Here is an 18740-nt window from a genome sequence, read left to right on the forward strand (position 1 = left end):
TATTGAAAGCAATAGAGTACTTGAACATTGTCTTCAATACCCCAATTGTACTATAAGTATGTTATTATGTGGTTTTATTGTCTACTACAAAGAATTATTAAGACAGACACACGTTCGCTTGGTTATCAACTGTCTTATAATTAAATATAGGTAATTGAATAAAGTAAAGAATTTTACACAAAATTAACGTACGTACGAGGTGAACGACTGTTCCTAAGGTTTAAGTTTGTTCAAAGTCATTTTTACTCTCTATATATTACATGATGGGTGAGAGAAAGAGAGAGAGAGAGAGAGAGAGAGAGAGAGAGAGACAGAGAGAGAGAGAGAGAGACAGAGAGAGAGAGAGACAGAGAGAGACAGAGAGAGAGAGACAGAGAGCTAGAGAGACAGAGAGAGAGAGACAGAGTAATTGACGCACTAGATAGAACAGCTTTTGAAACTCAACGTAAAACATAGATACAAAGCAGTAATGTAAACAGTAACAGGTACATAGCCATTTAAGGTATTTCACACCAGATTCCTGGAACTCACTCACACCAAAAGCAGCTACAGCCATTGGTTTACGCGTGCCAGCACATACACAGAGCGTTAACATCAACTACGTGTCATAGGAGAAATATATAATCTTCGCTTGTGATACAGACCTCTATCGGACTACTGTATGGGGTCTAAATATTTCATTGTTCTGACTATTACATGTATTCTAAGTAAATTGTGTTTATATGGCTGAGTTCATAACATAATTTAAAAAAATATAGACAATTCAGTAATATATACATCAAAATATGTATTTGAGTATGTATTTGAGTATGTATGTATGTATGTATGTATGTATGTATGTATGTATGTATGTATGTATGTATGTATGTATGTATGTATGTATGTATGTATGTATGTATGTATGCATGCATGCATGCATGCATGCATGCATGCATGCATGCATGTATGTATGTATGTATGTATGTATGTATGTATGTATATATATATGCATGCATGCATGCATGCATACATGCATGCATGTATGTATGTATGTATGTATGTATGTATGTATGTATGTATGTATGTATGTATGTATGTATGTATGTATGTATGTATGTATGTATGTATGTATGTATGTATGTATGTATGTATGCATGCATGCATGCATGCATGCATGCCTGCCTGCCTGCCTGCCTGTCTGTCTGTAGGTATATGTATATATGTGTGTGTATGTATGTATGTATGTATGTATGTATGTATGTATGTATGTATGTATGTATGTATGCATGCATGCATGCATGCATGCATGTATGTATGTATGTATGTATGTATGTATGTATGTATGTATGTACGTACGTACGTACGTACGTACGTACGTACGTACGTACGTATGTATGTATGTATGTATGTATGTATGTATGTATGTATGTATGCCTGCCTGCCTGCCTGCCTGTCTGTCTGTCTGTCTGTCTGTCTGTCTGTCTGTCTGTCTGTCTGTATGTATATATATATATGTGTGTGTGTATGTATGTATGTATGTATGTATGTATGTATGTATGTATGTATGTATGTATGTATGTATGTATGTATGTATGTATGTATGTATGTATGTATGTATGTATGTATGTATGTATGTATGTATGTTGTGTGCATGCATGCATTATGAATATATAGTACATATATTTAAATTCTATGGCCATATAAAAAAGACAGTAGAAGTCGACCACAAATTATCTTGAACTTTTGTGCGGCCATTAAAACTCAACCATACACAGTTCCTTTGTCGTCGTTTCAAATAAAGTTGCCATGTGTTGGGTTTAAAGTATCATATGGTTGCCAGCAGGTTTTACATTCCACATACTCAATTTACTCAAGTACAATGGTGTGACATGTTCGTCACATTGTTAATAAATAGGGATCATTGAGACCTCGTTTCCATAGAAACTATAAATCTACATTTATTCCTCAATGTACATCAACCAATGGCATTACAATATATGTAATGGGTTGTCGTTAGCGTCAAAAAAAGTAACACAACATGACAATAAATCCAGTATTCAATGAAAAATGAATGTGAGTAATCTGTTGCATTCTATAGTTGTGCTTTACATTGTAAAGAAAGAAAGCTAAAACAGGCTACAATATAAAGTGATAGCTACATTCTAATATTTCAAAGGACGTAAATTGATAAATTATTCAAAAATGTTCAAATCTCATTCATTCCTTCCTTCCTTCCTTCCTTCCTTCCTTCCTTCCTTCATTCATTCATTCATTCATTCATTCATTCATTCATTGATCTTTCTTATTCGCCGAACAATGTAAAATTCACGTTCGATTTGTCGACTGTCATTTCTTGCATTGTAGATTTTCATTCTCAAAGTGTTGGTCTATGACTTCAAACAATAAAGAGTTCCTTTTATCAAATGTAGACTACTGAAAGCGTAGACTGATTTTCATACCCTGGATCCAACAACGAAATTTAAGTTTCTTTCTATGTCATTTCAAGTGTGTAGAAATCTTTCTGACAGGTTCAAACATTCTAAAAAATGTTGCTCTAAAAGTGTTTTTCTTGTACTTTCAAACACTCTTCTTCCAACTTGGTGGTCTGATGTACACGTGTTATTTCATCATGTAATGGTCAAAACGACTGAAACATAAGGACTTAAATTTCACAAACGAGGTATTTGACAAATACAAAGCTAGGCAGATATGAAAGACGCTGGGTGTTGTTATGTACATGTTTTATCATTTGGGATTCGTGGCTCTGGTTAAGTCTGTTTTATTTCAATGGCTGTGGAATAGTTATAAAAAAAATACACGAAGTGGATAAATGTTTTCATTTTAAGTTGCCTGAGTTAAAGGTTAGGGGTCAAAACCTTGACCTCTTTACGATGCCGAATTAGAGAGACAAAAAAACCTCTCCGTTATACAGTAAATAACATATTAATAAGCTTAGACAAAATTCAAACATGGATTGACAAAAATATATGATTTCTCTCGCTTTATGACAATTGCAAACATCTCGTTGATCACGATGTTGAAGTACGCTCGTTTCTGATAAAGCTAGCTTTCAGATTTGGTCAAGTTCTAAGTCAGCTTTCATTGTACACCTACTCATTCGACCAATCCGAATCTTCTATGCCAATAGTCTGTGTTCATAAGTATGTGCAACAAGCAATTGCTTCTTCCGATTACGATGAGGTTTTTCCGGCTGATATTGTACAGCATTAACTTTACTTTTACTTCCGTGTGGTCTCCCTTTTTGTCTTCTTAGCCATCTCGATGGGTATTCAAGACACTCCTTTGAGGACAGTGTATAAGATGAGTGTTCAACAGGAATGTTAGTTCTTCTTTTTCTTTATGTAAGCAATCTATCTGCTTCAGAAGAGATTCATTCTGTGTCGTCAGTTTTTGTGTTTCCTGTGACATAAAAGGGAGAAAGAAAAAAATCATTTAGTAAAGTAAAAGAAGGACCTGTACGATAGAGGTCTTTAACTAGTAACAGACTCATGTGAATGGCCCAGTTATTAAATTCACTGATATTACATGGTTTACATATAGACATAACGATATGCATCGTATGGCGAAAGAGAACTCCCTAAAATGTCAAATGGGAGTCAAAAGAACAAGACTTAGACTGTTTCCTATCCATACATTAATCGTTGGTACACTAAATTCGTATTTTTGACATTCACCCTTAACTGTACGAGATGGTTGCCGGAAATTAGTTTTTTGGTCGCGGTACAAGGTTTACAAATGCTATCCTATTTAAACGCGAAAATCACCTTGACGTCTCTGAAATGTTCAAATTTTGATTACGACACCTTAAACTGAATACAACTACTCCTCTAAAGCACAGATGGGGGCAACAATTGCGTACAATTCTCAAATAACACTCTTTGGAGGAATTTCCGCCAATTCACTTAGGTACTACCAATGTGATTATGATAGAATAAAAAGATATATACATGTGCCGAAATCGAAAGTACATAAACTATTTTATTGTGTCGCCAGAATTACTCCCATGTTCAAATTTTGGACCTTAAACAACGAAGTACATTTAAACTAAAAATAGTTTTGTTGTCTAATCGTTATTTTATCCTTGTTTTTTTGTGTTGCAACATAGGTGACATTGAAAGGTGGATTTTTTTTCTTTTAAAACGTATCTGTAGGTGATGATATAATGATATTTTCCCCATTTTCAATTAATCACCGCGTAAACCTAATGTTGAAATTCCTATTGCGAGATTCGACATTGCACTATGATCCTTTGGAAGGGGTAACCCCCGTATATAAGGGTGTTTCCTCGCGTGAAGCGAGGATTCCCCTTTCTGACGTGCTACATCGACTTACCACTCAGTCGATAGTCGCTGAGGTTTGTAAAGTACCCATTAACCTAAACCCGAGCCTCTCACACCACTACGATGGTTTTTATGTTCGTTTTCGCACGCTACTCTGTCTGTGTTAATGCTAAAAACCATATTCAGTCGTTGAAAACATTTCCACGAAGGCATTAATAGTGCTTGAAAGCGAAAATGTAAGTTAGGCTGCAACTGGCCTAATTTATAGGTCATGCTAGGAAATTCCACCATACACATTGTACTAATCTGTGTGACGAGTTTCCCCTTATAATGCATCAATTTAGTATATCAATACCAATCTCGTAGTACCGCAATACCAATCTCGCACATAGATCCAAATTTGAAGTTCGAAACAGCACATTTAAACGCCCCATACACAACTCACTGTAATTACAAAGTCAAGTATTCAGTCTAGCGTGAAAATAAAATGAAACAGCTAACACCGCCTTTAATAGTATTCTCTGAAGAGTCTTTCTACGAAATCGCACAACGAACACATTGTGATGTAAATTACAGCTGCGCTCATTTCGCTTGGTGACCTTGCGTGTGTTCATATAGTGTCTATATTTAGAACTAGATATTGATCAGCTCATGGAATTTGCTCTACAGTTTGTAACTGTATATGTGACATTTTCATTAATATCAATCGATCTAGTCTTGAACTTGATAATGATAATTAAATCTACTTTCTCTCCATGTTTGACGTTTTCAGATTCTCGATAATTCATTGAAATAAAAAAGAAATGCGACAACCAATATGAGGCGAATGACATTTGCGTTAAACACAGACGATAAATTCCATAAGCAGAATTGGTGAACTTTGTAACGGAACTCCTTATCTATGTATATTGTCTTGGCTTCGTCATGATATGCTATTTATCAGTCACGCACATGTTGGCATATAGTGTTACTTCGACATGTCAAATTTAAATATACGAGAATGACATGGAATTAATTGTATTGTAAACATATAACAGTCGACACACAGATAAGGTCACATTGTATTGTCACTGTATATCAGCATATACTTTTGAAACTAGAAAATGGTGGAGAAAAAGACCGTCATCATAATTTGCTGAAATGGTAGCTAGAGAGTACAAACCATCGATATATTCAGCTACATATTATGAAGTATCTTGAGCTGAAGTTAGGCTACTGACTTTATTCATGCATACATACTATACGCCGACTATATCTCTGCCTTGTACATATGTCAACGCTAAAAACCTGATCCAGTAACAAAACCCTCCAATTTTGCCTATTAAATATTCTCACCTTCTCGAGTACTTGCATTCGCTCTCTCTTTTTGTTCCGACATTTTGTTGCCGCAGCCCGGTTTCTCTCTCGTCTTTCGTCTCTCCTCTCTATTTCTTCTTGTGTCAACTGTGAAATATGCAAAATAGGAGAAAATTATGTTATTTTACTTCGTACATGGACAAAACGCTAACAAACTTATGACTTTGCCATGGCTATCGCTGAACAGAAAAAAATAGCGGGAACAGGTGTCGTCTGCTCACCTCATCTGATGCAAGCTCATCGAAGTGGGGAATAGGTGCTTCATAATCGTAATCCATTGTTCTGTGTCCGAAGTCGAATTCTTACAACTATCTAGGATGAAATGTGCTAGTTATATAGTGTTTTATACTTATAAAACATAATTTGAGACTAGTAAACCCACATAAATAGTATTCATCGGCAGGTACATACAATTTCACGAAATTAGGCAATCCCAAGTACCAAATATAGAAATACCCAATGCATGCGCATGCGTGGTAGTTACAACAGGAAGTTACGTTGTGCCAAACAATAGAGAGTCTATATTGGTACCGAATACCTGGAACTTGGGATATTCCCAGAAGCGTAAATACGATGTACTTCCAATATAAAATGAATTGAATCCCGCCTACAGTTACGAGTCTTGCAATATGTACCTGGAAGACAGGTAGAGAAGAGACAGTGCGTAGGCCCGCACGACACACTGCGAGGGACCCGCTTTCCACGTAACACTAACATTGCACGTTGCCCGTATCTGTACATACAACGTACGCTCGTGAGAAAGTTTACGTTTAATCAGTAAACTGAAGTGAAACTGTATGAAAACGAAAGAAATTTGCCAGATAAGTCGAGAACAGAGTCATCACATAGCGTTTAAAGCTGGCAAAACGAAACTAAAATAAGTCTATAACTTCAAATTCAGTGATTCTACGAAGCTTTGCGCCTACTCAACCCACATATGTACCTCATCACCACCCACATATCCCCACCCTCATTTTCAGTGCATCAGGGATTTTCATGTTGCGGAGTTGATATATTTTTTTTCAATCTCACATTTTTCTGCGTCATTCTAATTTATGTCATTCCAATTTTACGGAGTTAGTATTTACAGTCTAAGGCGATGCACCGAAGTGGTTGAAATACACTTGCTCACATCGCATCATTAGAGCACAAAAATGTAGTCGAAACAACAACAATCAAACAAACTAGCAAACAAGTTTAGGTAGTGAAGTATTGACGTTCTATTTGTTGGCTCTATAACCTAGAATCAAGGCGGGGAGAGGGGATATGACAACGTCTCCCATATATAGAGGAGGAACTCTATGCAATTGTCTCTCGAGCTTACATACGTCAAACACGTTGAGGACAACAAGAGTTCCAACTTTATCCCTGGGACCGTTCCAGTGTCTGAGCGATAGCGAAAGTAAATCATACTAAGTTTAGAGTCCCCACTTTAACCCTGCATAGAGTAAAATGACTACAGTCGCATGTAAGAATTTAACTGACATTTTTTGGCGAAGTGAAACTAAAATAACCCACCAATAGTTAAATGTAGGATGAAAATCTAAATTATTTTAGTTAGGGCTCAGACCCCTACCCCGTCTTCTAACAAAATTGGCCAAATTGATTATTATTTCAGACAGCACAATCAATTCCAAATCAGTATGTAGTAGTATGTAGTGATATGAATACAAAGCCAGTATGTAGTGAGGAAAAATAGGTCTTTTGTTGACACTTTACTTATTTTAGTGCCATACATTTCCAATAGCGAAATTTTTTCAATTTCTCAATTTGACATTTTAATAGAAATATTCGTATTAGGGGTACAAATATATCCATTAAAAGTAAAATCGATTTTGTAGGACGAGAACTAAATTATATAAAATGACTCAACCCCCATCATATTGATCTTGCCTCTAACTTAGTAACTTTGGCAACTCTGTTAATTCGCCTTTGAATAAAAAATGCTTTGATGACGTCATGACTCTTCATAACCATGACCAAATAGATAGTGTATGTCTGGTTTGTGTATTCTACCAAATTGACCCCACCAGTTCGTCCTATACTCGTCCGCTCCCCCCCCGTATATAATCGGAAGTAGAAGGCACGTCTGGTGTACCATTAATACATGTACTGACCTTAGATCGCAATCCACTGGTAGCCGTATTCATAAAAAACAACAACTCCTACGCATTTTTGGTTTCTTATCGATGGCGCCAAATTTGTTCTGCTTTCAGTAACATGTGCTTGGCAGGACTGTCATCGTCAAAATGGCTACTACAGAATATAGTATCAAACTATCAACACAAACCAACCCGTACGAAATGACAACCAAATTCTTTGAAACTTATCGCACCGCCATGTTTTAGCAAATGAAGATTTCGTAGAAAAATAACGGTCGGGGCGTTTCAATATACAAATGAAATAGGAAGGTTTTCGCGTGGTGTATCAATTGTCTAAACGTCTAGAGTTTAAAAAACCCTACGTGATTAAATCATGAAAACATAGTTTAGGCGAGCGGATAGAGGCAACACAAAGTTCAGTTAAACTATTCTGATTGTCAAATTTGACAATATGGCGGCTACTATGATACTATTTACGGTGTGGTGTGATAACGAAAGAATAACGCTTCTTTATTTTTTGTTTCAATACAACACGGAATTAATATCTAGTCTCCTTAGAAACACATTTTAGTTCATCGGTATTTGAAAAACAACTTTTGAGAACTGAAGTATGAAATATTCGACGTGTATGTCAACCTGTGATTGTCCGTCTTATACTAGCCTAATTCATACTAGTAATACGTATTTATATCTCTACAATACCTGGAATACAATATATTGTAGAATTTGAAGCTGAATTTCACGGTAGAGCTTATAAGTGTTGAATAGGCGAACCTTGATGCGACGAGTAAGACTGTTCTTCGCCGAAGGACTCGACTCTCGTACTACCGCTTTCGTCACAGTAACAGAAACACAACCGAGCGCGCGTGCGTGCCAACATCCGGACGATGTTGGACCCCGGGTGTTGGATGTTGCATGTCTGTTGCGTACAAGAAAGTTGTAACTTACCATGAACCAACATGAACTAGTTTGTTTTTACACAGTTTATATTTATAAACGTGCATGTCACTGAAATATAGTGTTTGCATGATCAGTGTGAGAAAACTACAGTCGCCGCGTTACAAGACTCGGATAGGCAGATATGTTTAGTTCCGTAGTCCCTAAGAACGACCAACGATATACAACGTTACATTGGATGCTTACCCTTTCTCCCTTAGGCCTATACGGTTCAACCCGTAACTCTGTCAATCCTCGTTGAAGCCTCTTCGTCTGTATGGTATACTTTATTTCTTCTTTCAGCACTGTAGTTAACGAAGCGTTTGCCCCGTCGAGGTCGTCACTCTCTAAGTCTTCTTGAAGTACGTCTGAGTGGTTGTCGCTGTTCGCCTCTTCTTTGTCGACGGCCGATACACGACTGATATCGATCGTTGCCGAGATCAGCCTATTGACACAGTCATCAGATACGAGCACGTTATCTCTTGTCATGGGCGTTTTCTGCGGAGAAAATGGTAAAAAAAATATTATGGAAAAAATTCGTTCGGAAATCAAATGTTCTACACTACAGTATTCGACACGGCAATTATGCTCGCGACTTCTTCATGAAACAGAACTTGATGAACAACTTTGAATTCGAAAGACAAGTTAAAAACTCACTTTTGTGAATTCTTCCTATAGACTTAGCACTATATTGCACAACTTTCAAATTGATTTGTTCGCTGGTCTTCATGTGTACTGTATTTATACACTTTTATTATTTGTTCTGACGTTACTAGTCCGTCGCCGAAATATTTTGAGTGACATTATGGGTCACGTGGTATTCAGATATTCCCCTTTGTGTCTATTCTTAGTAACATGGTGGCTTAGAGGGTGAATCTATCGAGAATTACAATCATCGTCTTTACTTTTGTCAAAATGCTATTGAATTGTTTAGTTAAAACGACTCAAGCAGAAACACGGTCTGCTATAATATTGTATGTATAATTACACATGGTAATGTTTAACATCAGTCTCCCTTGTGATACAACAGTTCACAATGGATCTCGGAGAGAAAAAGGTATTGGCAGCCATACCACCCCTCTGTATAATAGTCTACTCCGGTTTACCCAAAAAAACAATCAATTCACTATCCAATCGGCAAATCCTGTCAAACACGATTTGTCCAATAGAAAACAGTCTTGATACAAGAAAAAACGGGTCAGTAACTATTTTTGTACACGTCGTTGTAACTTAAAAGCAAAACTTCGTACGTCGTAGTCAAGGAATGGGGTTTTGGTGCATTACGTCAGTGTCAACGTCAGCACATTTTCCGCGTTAATAGGAAAGTACGTCAAATATAATTTCGTGAATATCGCCAATGTTATCCCAAAATCACGGGTTATTAAACCTTACACGATTTAGCATTTCTCAATGTCACTGACGAGCTCATCTGTGAACATCTATCGTACCCCCCCCCCAAAAAAAATCCTCATTCCGTATTGTAGTTACTGTAATTAAATAGATATATTCTTTAACAATACAACTGTATCAAATATAATGCATACTATTCAGGCGGAAGAATATGTACAGCGAAAATAGAAACGATAGCAATGTAAATAAAAAAAGGTAACTAACTAACATAAATAAATAAATAAATAAATAAATAAATAAATAAATAAATAAATAAATAAATAAATAAATAAATAAATAAATGAATGAATGAATGAATGAATAAATAAATAAATAAATAAATAAATAAATAAATAAATAAATAAATAAATGAATGAATGAATGAATGAATGAATGAATGAATGAATGAATGAATAAATAAATAAATAAATAAATAAATAAATAAATAAATAAATAAATAAATAAATAAATAAATAAATACAATGATGTGTGATTCATTCTGTCTCAGGCTGTCAGTCACGGTCAGTATGAGACCAATTTTGATTGAAAACAGTGCTTGTCATCATGCCATGGAAAATTTTACAAAGTAATAACATGACGTCTAGTTGGTTTAAGGAGAAGAGATAATTTAATGCTGAAACGTACATCACAGACAAGTATGTGCGTACAGTAAGGTTCTGCCAGCTATGGGCTTGGAAGTGAAATGACCTAGAAAACACTACTGGTCGTCCGAGTCTGCCGCGCTGTGAGTACAGCGCCACCAGCGGTAATAAGCCATGGAACCAGATTTTGGAAGCCATAATACTACATGTAATATATGTCACCTGTTTTAAGCTTTGTTAATATTATACAGGAACACAATGCTACTGATTGAACACTTATTTTTCTGTAAATCGTACTAGGGGACCGTACCCCCTAGCCCACCCTCACTTAACACTTCATTTCCATTCAACGAGTAAAATTACGTCATAACGAGAGAATCCATGAAGAAGATTTGATTAGCCTTAGATATTTCTTGTACGATAAATTTGGATTCATATTATAATTTGATTCCATATTTAATAAATAGTACACGTAAAACTATGAAATTGACAAAAATTTGCTGTCAAAACTACATTTACACTGTTGAAAGTTACTGAGGAAAGGATAGCAATAAATAAAGTTAACAATCTTAGCAGAAAAAAAATGATACTACCGATCAAAAAAGAAAGCAACAGACATAACAATAATTAACTTTTCAAGGCCGTTAGGCCAATGTGACACGTCATTCGGTTTTTGATAGAGATATGGCCGGAATTTAAATTCATTATTCATAATTCATAACGCTATCATGTAATTTATTATAAAATATCATTGAACAGCTTGTCTGAGAATGAGTATCTATTCTATTCGACAAAGTGTTTAAAATCTGGGTTTCGCCAATTTCCTCAGGCGAGAAAGCAGAAAGAGAATTAGGTTTGTAGATGTCATAGTTGCCACAAGGGGGCGCCATTACATATTTTGCCTATCGGAATCTCGAACTCAATCCTCCGTCTAAAAACCGAAACGACCCGACTCAGTCTGTCGAAACGATTGATAAAGTGTACAATCGGAACTTTAGTCATTTTAGTATGTGTCTTTTAAGTTTTTCGCTGAGCTCGTTTGAACCGGGCATTTGCAAACTTGTCAACAGACTTCATAACCGTAATTGTATTCACATATATATTGACAGATGTTTCCAGGCTTAGTATTTTGTGGTCAACATGGGAAGTGGGTTACTAGTGCTGGTCATGAAAATATGCGACATCTCATTGACGTAGTTGAAATATGCATTTCTGATCATTTACAATAAATGTCTTACCCTTTATGAAAAATATTAATATATGTATCATAACACAACAGCCTACAAAGCTTGTATGAAATGGTGATGATGATGGCGATGGTGATGATGATGATGATGATGAGAAGGTGAGTACGAGAGTGGTTAGATTTTTGTTGACCCAGATGTGTTTGTTTAGTAATCTCTGTAAAAAGTTGCTGGTACAATAATATCACGGTGTGGCGTCGCAGATGAATAGCGCCCTCATACGATGTATTTACAACGTGTATGATAATGGTGATGACAAAGTGATTATGCCGTGGCCGTTCGTAGTCTAGGCAACAAGAAGCGATGAATAATAGGAAAGGCATTCAACCTGAAAGAATTCAATCTGAATTCGCCAAGGTCACATAGGAATTTGTCGATGGAAAAATGAGTGATTTATTAATTTGACCACTTAAATTTCTGACAGACCGAAGAAGGATGGATAATTTAAACAACATATATACAGCATGTTGATATCGAAGAACGACGCTTTCTCTGGCCTTGCTAACATGTTAACTGATACAACATAATAGGTCAAAGGGATTTTCAGGACTCGCTTTTTAATCAAAACTAACTGGCGGGAAGATTTACGTTCGCCAACCCACTGATTGCACATGTCTGGAATTCTGCAACATTGGCGGTTTTATTTATATAATGTTAAGTCTCGAATATACAATAACGAGATTAAAACCAAAAGCGAAAAGGGGTTGATAGTTGGTATAGTTGCTATTTTATTTAATACCGTTTAGATTGCGGACAAAGGTCAAGGCTTCTTGAAGTAATTCGAAGTAAATTTTTGACTGTTGACGTACCTTGCAATTCCAAGAACAATTTAGCCCGTATCTACGTTATGCAATATTTGGGTTTTAAATTATGAAAATCCTATGTTCGAATCTCGGAAATAAGTTATAGAACACTTTCGCATCATTAGATAAGTCTCTTTATGTGAACGGATATATTATAAAATGTGCGGGATACTTGCATTAGGCGGACGTCGTGATTCAGTAAAAACGAGACCCGCCCAGGAACTCAATATGCATGGCTGTTTGTTTAAAAAAAATTGTTGGTGATTTACATATAGTGACGCATTACGATAGCAACCAAATATTTCAAAAAACCACTTTTGGGCGTTGGTCACACATTCCGATTATCATCCTCACAATCCAGGCATACTAATTTGTATTGCACTGTCACTACTTCGCAGAGACTGACGCGTATCTACTTCATGTACATATAAATTTTCAAACTCTCAAGGCTAAAATGGTATTAAGATAAATCGCTGTAATACAACACTTGGTTAAGAAACTTAAATTTATTGAGCGTGACCATGCGTATCCTTGTAAAATGTCTATACCGCTTTTGGAGATCATAGAAATGATTCTATGCGATATGAATTTGTGCTGCGTGCGCATCATAGCGTCTCCAGCCACGTAGCCAAGGATGATGCATCCTATGTAAATTAGTTTTTTTTTTGAACCCTGGAAAAAAATCGTCAACTCGGTGTAAGTACTCACAGGATGACAGTGTACGCATTAAGTCATCCCACTGGCATGTCCGTATATAATTACAAGAAACAAAAGATTCGAGAACAAAGCTCAGACTACTTCAACTTGACAATGTCAATAGAAAGGCCGCTATATTTTTTTGTCGCGAAAGTGTTCTAATCAATACAACAACACGTGTACACAGTGTTATTGGTGATGATTACGTAAACTGGATAATATTCCAATTTGAATAAATGACTAGACAATGATCCGTCATAAAGCAGCGTCATTGACTGGACATGAAATAGTCTAAAATCTAGAGACACTGCATTTTGTGTTAACACTGTAGAGATCAATAGAAAGACTTCTAAATCCAAATGATTAAATACGCTCCCAATGCCAGTCCCCTTACGTTTCTTCGACGTTGTAAACACATTCTAACCATGTTGATAAAATTATCATGTAGCCTTACCTGATTACTTATTTCGGTTAAGTATCTATCCAAACTTCCATTTACGTCTGTCGGCCGAATTTCAACATCGGAAGCCTCCCGCTCCATTTTCTACGTCGGAAAGTTTACTTTTTTCACGCGTGTTATCTTAAATGGCGAGAAATTGTGAAATACTGAGTTTCCACAGCTTGTATTGTTTGTACACAAAAGAGCGATGAATCACACGACCTACATAAAGTACGCATGCGCAGGATATGTTCCTCTCATTGACGGAGTGAGCCTCCTGCATGACTCGTAACCGGCTTTTATAACCAAACCAATTCTATTTATAGGTATGACGTCATCGCAAATTAACAGTATTAAGTTCTAATTTTCAATTGGCCACGTGTAAAATGTGAAGACATACATTAGAAGGCTCCTTGGCAAACGTTTGCTGGTGTAGTCATGACAACCAATCAAAACAAACATCGTTTCAAGCTCCAACTCGACGAGTAGAAATATCAAATTTAAAATTTCACATATGAAATGTTTAGCTTGCAATTTGTAAATGATGACTCATCAGCTGGCATGAACCAATAGTGCGACACGTCTTTTAAACCTAAATTTGAAGTGAATGTTCCAGATGTGTTCAACCTGTTCGAACACGTTACCTTCAACGAACGAAAGCAGTGCATACATACTACCACGTGTAGCTACTTAGTGATACGTATATATGTGCAGCCTGTATACACCTCTGGATATACTTATGTATCCTTTTCCCACCACTTTTCATATCGGCAGAGTATTTATTATATGGCTTGCAAGATAAGACGGGTGCTTAGATATGACTTCCGCATATATGTGGAACAGTCACATTGTAATCATCGTCGTAAACCACAACTTCTTTTACGACACCGTCCAAGACACACCGTTATTATAATTATGCAGTGTCACGGAAGAAATAACAGTTTTGGTTTGCGATAGTAAATTGCAATATACGGTGCTACCGTGGATATCTCCACATTTCACACACCGTTTTAGAAAACATACATGTAGTACACGCGCTGTATGTTTGTAACACGGCAAGCATACTGGCTTCCCTCTGAGAGAAAGTGTGCCAGGACATTAAGTACAAGAAGGTCAACCCGGTCAAGGTTTTATGATTTCGATCGATAAGTCATGTCTCTAGTTAGTATAGATAAACGATATCACTGTGTACAGTCTGAGACCACTATAGTGAATAGTAGTCTGAGGTACAGTGTAGTGACCAGGGTGTCTTTCCAGTGAAATCGGAAAATCACCGTCACTCATGCTTTGTATTGCAACAGCGTGGAACGGTTGACTCATTTGTATACGCTGCAAGGTAAATAGTGTGTTGACAAATAATGGTAATAGTGCGATCCCAGTCAAACATTGTGTAATTCCTATCATAGGCGCACGGTAATATATTGTTCACAAAAATCGATATACTCGAAAACAAGGTATTTATTGAAATATATTCTTCCAGCAGCTCTTAGTGTTTTCACGCCATCGTAGAATATTACATGGCAATTACTTTTTGTAAAAATAACATCGTATTTGCAGTTTTTAAAAAAAATACCATTACGTCAGCACTTTCTGTTCATTGTGCAATATTGAATTTGTTATTGTAAATGTAATGAAATGTAGCGTGGCCGAGAAATGTGCCCGTAGTCTACCGAGACAAGCTTTTGACATTTATTTGCTTATCTAAAAGTTTGAGATATCACAGGGGATGTCAATTAAGATGACTGAAACAATGGTAACTTAAGATACAACTAATTTAAGGTCAAAGAAAGTCGATCGAGCAACTTTCCAGTGAAATCGGAAAATCACCGTCACCCATGCTTTGTATTGCAACAGCGTGGAACGGTTGACTCATTTGATTTGTATACAAGGCAAATTATTATACACCTTTAGTACACCTTTATTCAGACGCAACAAGTTGTCATACGGAAACTGTGCAATATTCTTGTTAAAGTATTTGACAGTTTACAACTTTTAACACCCCCCCCCCCCGCTTTCTTAATTAGTCAACTCTTCCTTTGAAAATACAGGAAAAGTCATAATTCACTCATTCATCCTCACCTTATAAGCCATTTTCGGATCTAAGCGTGTGAAGATCAAAGATGCTTCGTCCGTCGTTTTCTACGGTTATAAACTCACTTTTACTTTTATTATAACGAACTTTGGATATGACACATTGTCAGGACAACATTACGACACAGGTCCGTGTGAGATACATACGCGCATGCGTATTGATATGACTTCCAAAAATAGATTAAGTCGTGTGATGTTCAGGAGTCTCCAGTAATAACGGGGGGGGGATGTCCCGGGTTATTGCGTAAAAATGGGACCCTCCTCCGATTCTGCCGCGCTAAAAAGTGACACTCCCTCAATTTCCTTCCTCTAAAACGTGACCCTACCCGCGTTCACATAGTTTGAAAACATTGGTTAAAATACTGTCAAACATGGAAATGGACTCGAGTCACAGAATCAATGGTAAAGACTTAATCCCACCGATGCCACCATGTGAAAAGTTTTAAAAGGCATTGGTTATTTCCCACTACCATCAACAGAATTTTAATTTGTGTGTCTGTGTCGTCAATCAAACTTTGCCAGGGCTCCGAGTTTAATATTTGGGTTCACAGTTATAGGAAGTCTACTCCATTTTACTTCAAATTGTAAACCAAACAATGATCAAATGTCTGAACATATTATAATAATACGGTCACTCATACACTTGTCGCTGACTCAGTTACTGTGTTACGGCTCACATGACGAAGAATCACGACTACTACCATTTTTGGTCATGTGACCCGTTTAAGAATTAATAGTATGTGAATAGTGTTATAAATAGCATTTGTTTGTTTGTCAACACTACACTGAGAAGGGACACTTTAGGCTGCGATCAGAATTTACGGCAGGAGGGCTGGGCAGAAATTGGGGGCAATGAAAACTTGAAGAATTGAGGGTTCAAAGGGGGGGGACATGTGTACCATGCTACCACGTGTGGCTGATGGTCTGAAGGGGGGGGGTGAAATATTTTGCTCATGATTTGAACCAAATTAAACCTCAGGAGAGGTCGTTTACCGAGTAAATTAAAAGATTTCTCTCAGGAGTGGTCGTTTACCGAGTAAATTAAAAGATTTCTCGCGGCTTCGCCGCAATTACTTCTAAAACCTATGTTCAGTGATGAGTTTGGTGACAGCCATGCGAATGTGTTTGTGTATACGTGTATGCTTTCTCTGTCTGTCTGTCTGTCTGTCTATCTGTCTGTCTGTCTGTCTGTCTGCCTGTCTGTCTCTAGTCTCCGTTTCTCTATGTATCTCTATGCCCCCCCCCCTCTCTCTCTCTCTCTCTCTCTCTCTCTCTCTCTCTCTCTCTCTCTCTCTCTCTCTCTCTCTCTCTCTCTCTCTCTCTCTCTCTCTCTCTCTCTCTCTCTCTCTCTCTCTCTCTCTCTCTCTGAGGAGACTTTTTTGAACATTCAAACCTCAGGAGCAGTCGTTTACCTTGTACTTTGCAAAATTGTTCACTTCATTTACCTACCATACATTTAATTATGAGGCAGTCAATAGCCAAGCGAATGGGTGTGTCAGCCAAAATATCTCTGTATAAGTTAAAGTACAGGTAATATAGCCATACAATTATTTAATAATGTATTGAGAGTAAAATTGGGGTATTGAAGACAATTTTCAAGTACTCTATGGCTTTCGATGTGTATGGTTTGAAATTTTATGCCACTAAATGGCCTCCAGCATGTCCTTATTTTCAAAAAATGTTCTTACCGTGGGACGGGACACAGCTTCCCCACTAGCTACCGTGGGGGATGCTATTTCTGCCCAGAATCAAGATTGAGAGAGAAAATCCTGCTGGCTAATTTCCAAGTACAAGTTACAGCCAAATGTGAGTCCCTTTTTCGACCTATGCCATGTATGAACATTGAAGTTGATTTCCACTGTTAGTTTAATGTAGTGTACCATGCTGTACTGTACAGCTCTGAAGTGGAGCGGGGGGGGGGGGTACTGTATAGTTACACATTATCAAAATATGTGTAGCCGGGAAGGGAGGGGGTTACTGACCCCAGCCTTACGTAGGCGAAAAGAAAGAATACCTCAGTAGTAAATTAATGAATGTATACAGTTGGACTGTATAAACCATAAAAACTGACTGTTGTGGCCTCGTTAGACCAGAAAATGAACATAAACCAGTTGTTCACGTTTTTCAAAATTAATTAACTGAAAAACATAATCAGATTATCCATGGTCAATCTTAATGCCCTATTTGTATGTTTTCCAGTGTCCTTACTGGCTGTATTGTTTTTGAACGATTATTCCGCACCGGTAAACACAATTTCATTTCAAATATTATTATCAAAGATATGGTATCATAAAAAAACTATTCTAGGACATTTATATGATAAAAGGCCCAGGACCTCTATAAAATCTAACTCGTTCCTAATTAATTGTTTCATGGACATCGTCACTTATGGGACAATCATGTCAATTAATGGGAGAGGTAACCTTCAATACTCTTTTGATTGTGATCAAAATGAGTCATTAAACCATTCTCACTGTATCGGCTTTTATTGAAATAGTTTGAAATTCGAGATTTAACAGGTGCATAATTTTTTTATTATGTGTTCCAACGAAGTATAAGGTAAACAATACTGAGGGTATTAATCTTAACAGCAATTCTGAAAGACGTTAAAAAATACGGTAGAAAATGAGGACAGTTGTCATTATTATTGTTTTTATTATTGTTGGCTTTATTTCTGTCGGGTGATGATTTTAGGGTATGTTTGTTTCCTCACAAAGAAGTGACACAAATCACTCCATTCGACCACCTTTCCACTGCTACATCCCAAACAATGTTTTATTGACTATATCCATAAGTCTGGAC

General features: G+C 36.9%; 1 protein-coding gene across 2 annotated transcripts; it reads right to left on the reverse strand.

The window, feature by feature from the left end:
- Positions 1–1923: 1923 nt before the first annotated feature.
- LOC144450312 (cyclic AMP-dependent transcription factor ATF-3-like) lies at positions 1924–15979 on the reverse strand. Of its 2 annotated transcripts, none has more exons than XM_078140921.1 (4): positions 15927–15979; positions 8882–9172; positions 5616–5723; positions 1924–3399 (listed from the first exon to the last, which is right to left on the reverse strand). In XM_078140921.1, exons 1-4 carry the CDS (start codon positions 15936–15938, stop codon positions 3250–3252), a joined length of 561 nt encoding a protein of 186 aa, XP_077997047.1. In that variant the 5' UTR covers positions 15939–15979; the 3' UTR covers positions 1924–3249. The 2 variants fall into 2 exon arrangements, with proteins under 2 accessions (XP_077997047.1, XP_077997039.1); XM_078140913.1 differs by lacking the exon at positions 15927–15979 and adding an exon at positions 13863–14109.
- Between the last annotated feature and the right edge of the window lie 2761 nt (positions 15980–18740).

This window comes from Glandiceps talaboti, chromosome 2, assembly GCF_964340395.1.
Source record: "Glandiceps talaboti chromosome 2, keGlaTala1.1, whole genome shotgun sequence".
Classification (NCBI taxonomy): Eukaryota; Metazoa; Hemichordata; class Enteropneusta; family Spengelidae; genus Glandiceps; species Glandiceps talaboti.

Coding starts and splice junctions, on each gene's coding strand:
- LOC144450312 (XM_078140913.1), bottom strand. CDS start 13,949: ATGGAGCGGGAGGCTTCCGATGTTGAAATTCGGCCGACAGACGTAAAT. Junction 5,724..8,881: donor ATAGGCCTAAGGGAGAAAGG/GTAAGCATCCAA, acceptor CATATTTCACAG/TTGACACAAGAAGAAATAGA. Junction 3,400..5,615: donor GAATGCAAGTACTCGAGAAG/GTGAGAATATTT, acceptor TTTATGTCACAG/GAAACACAAAAACTGACGAC.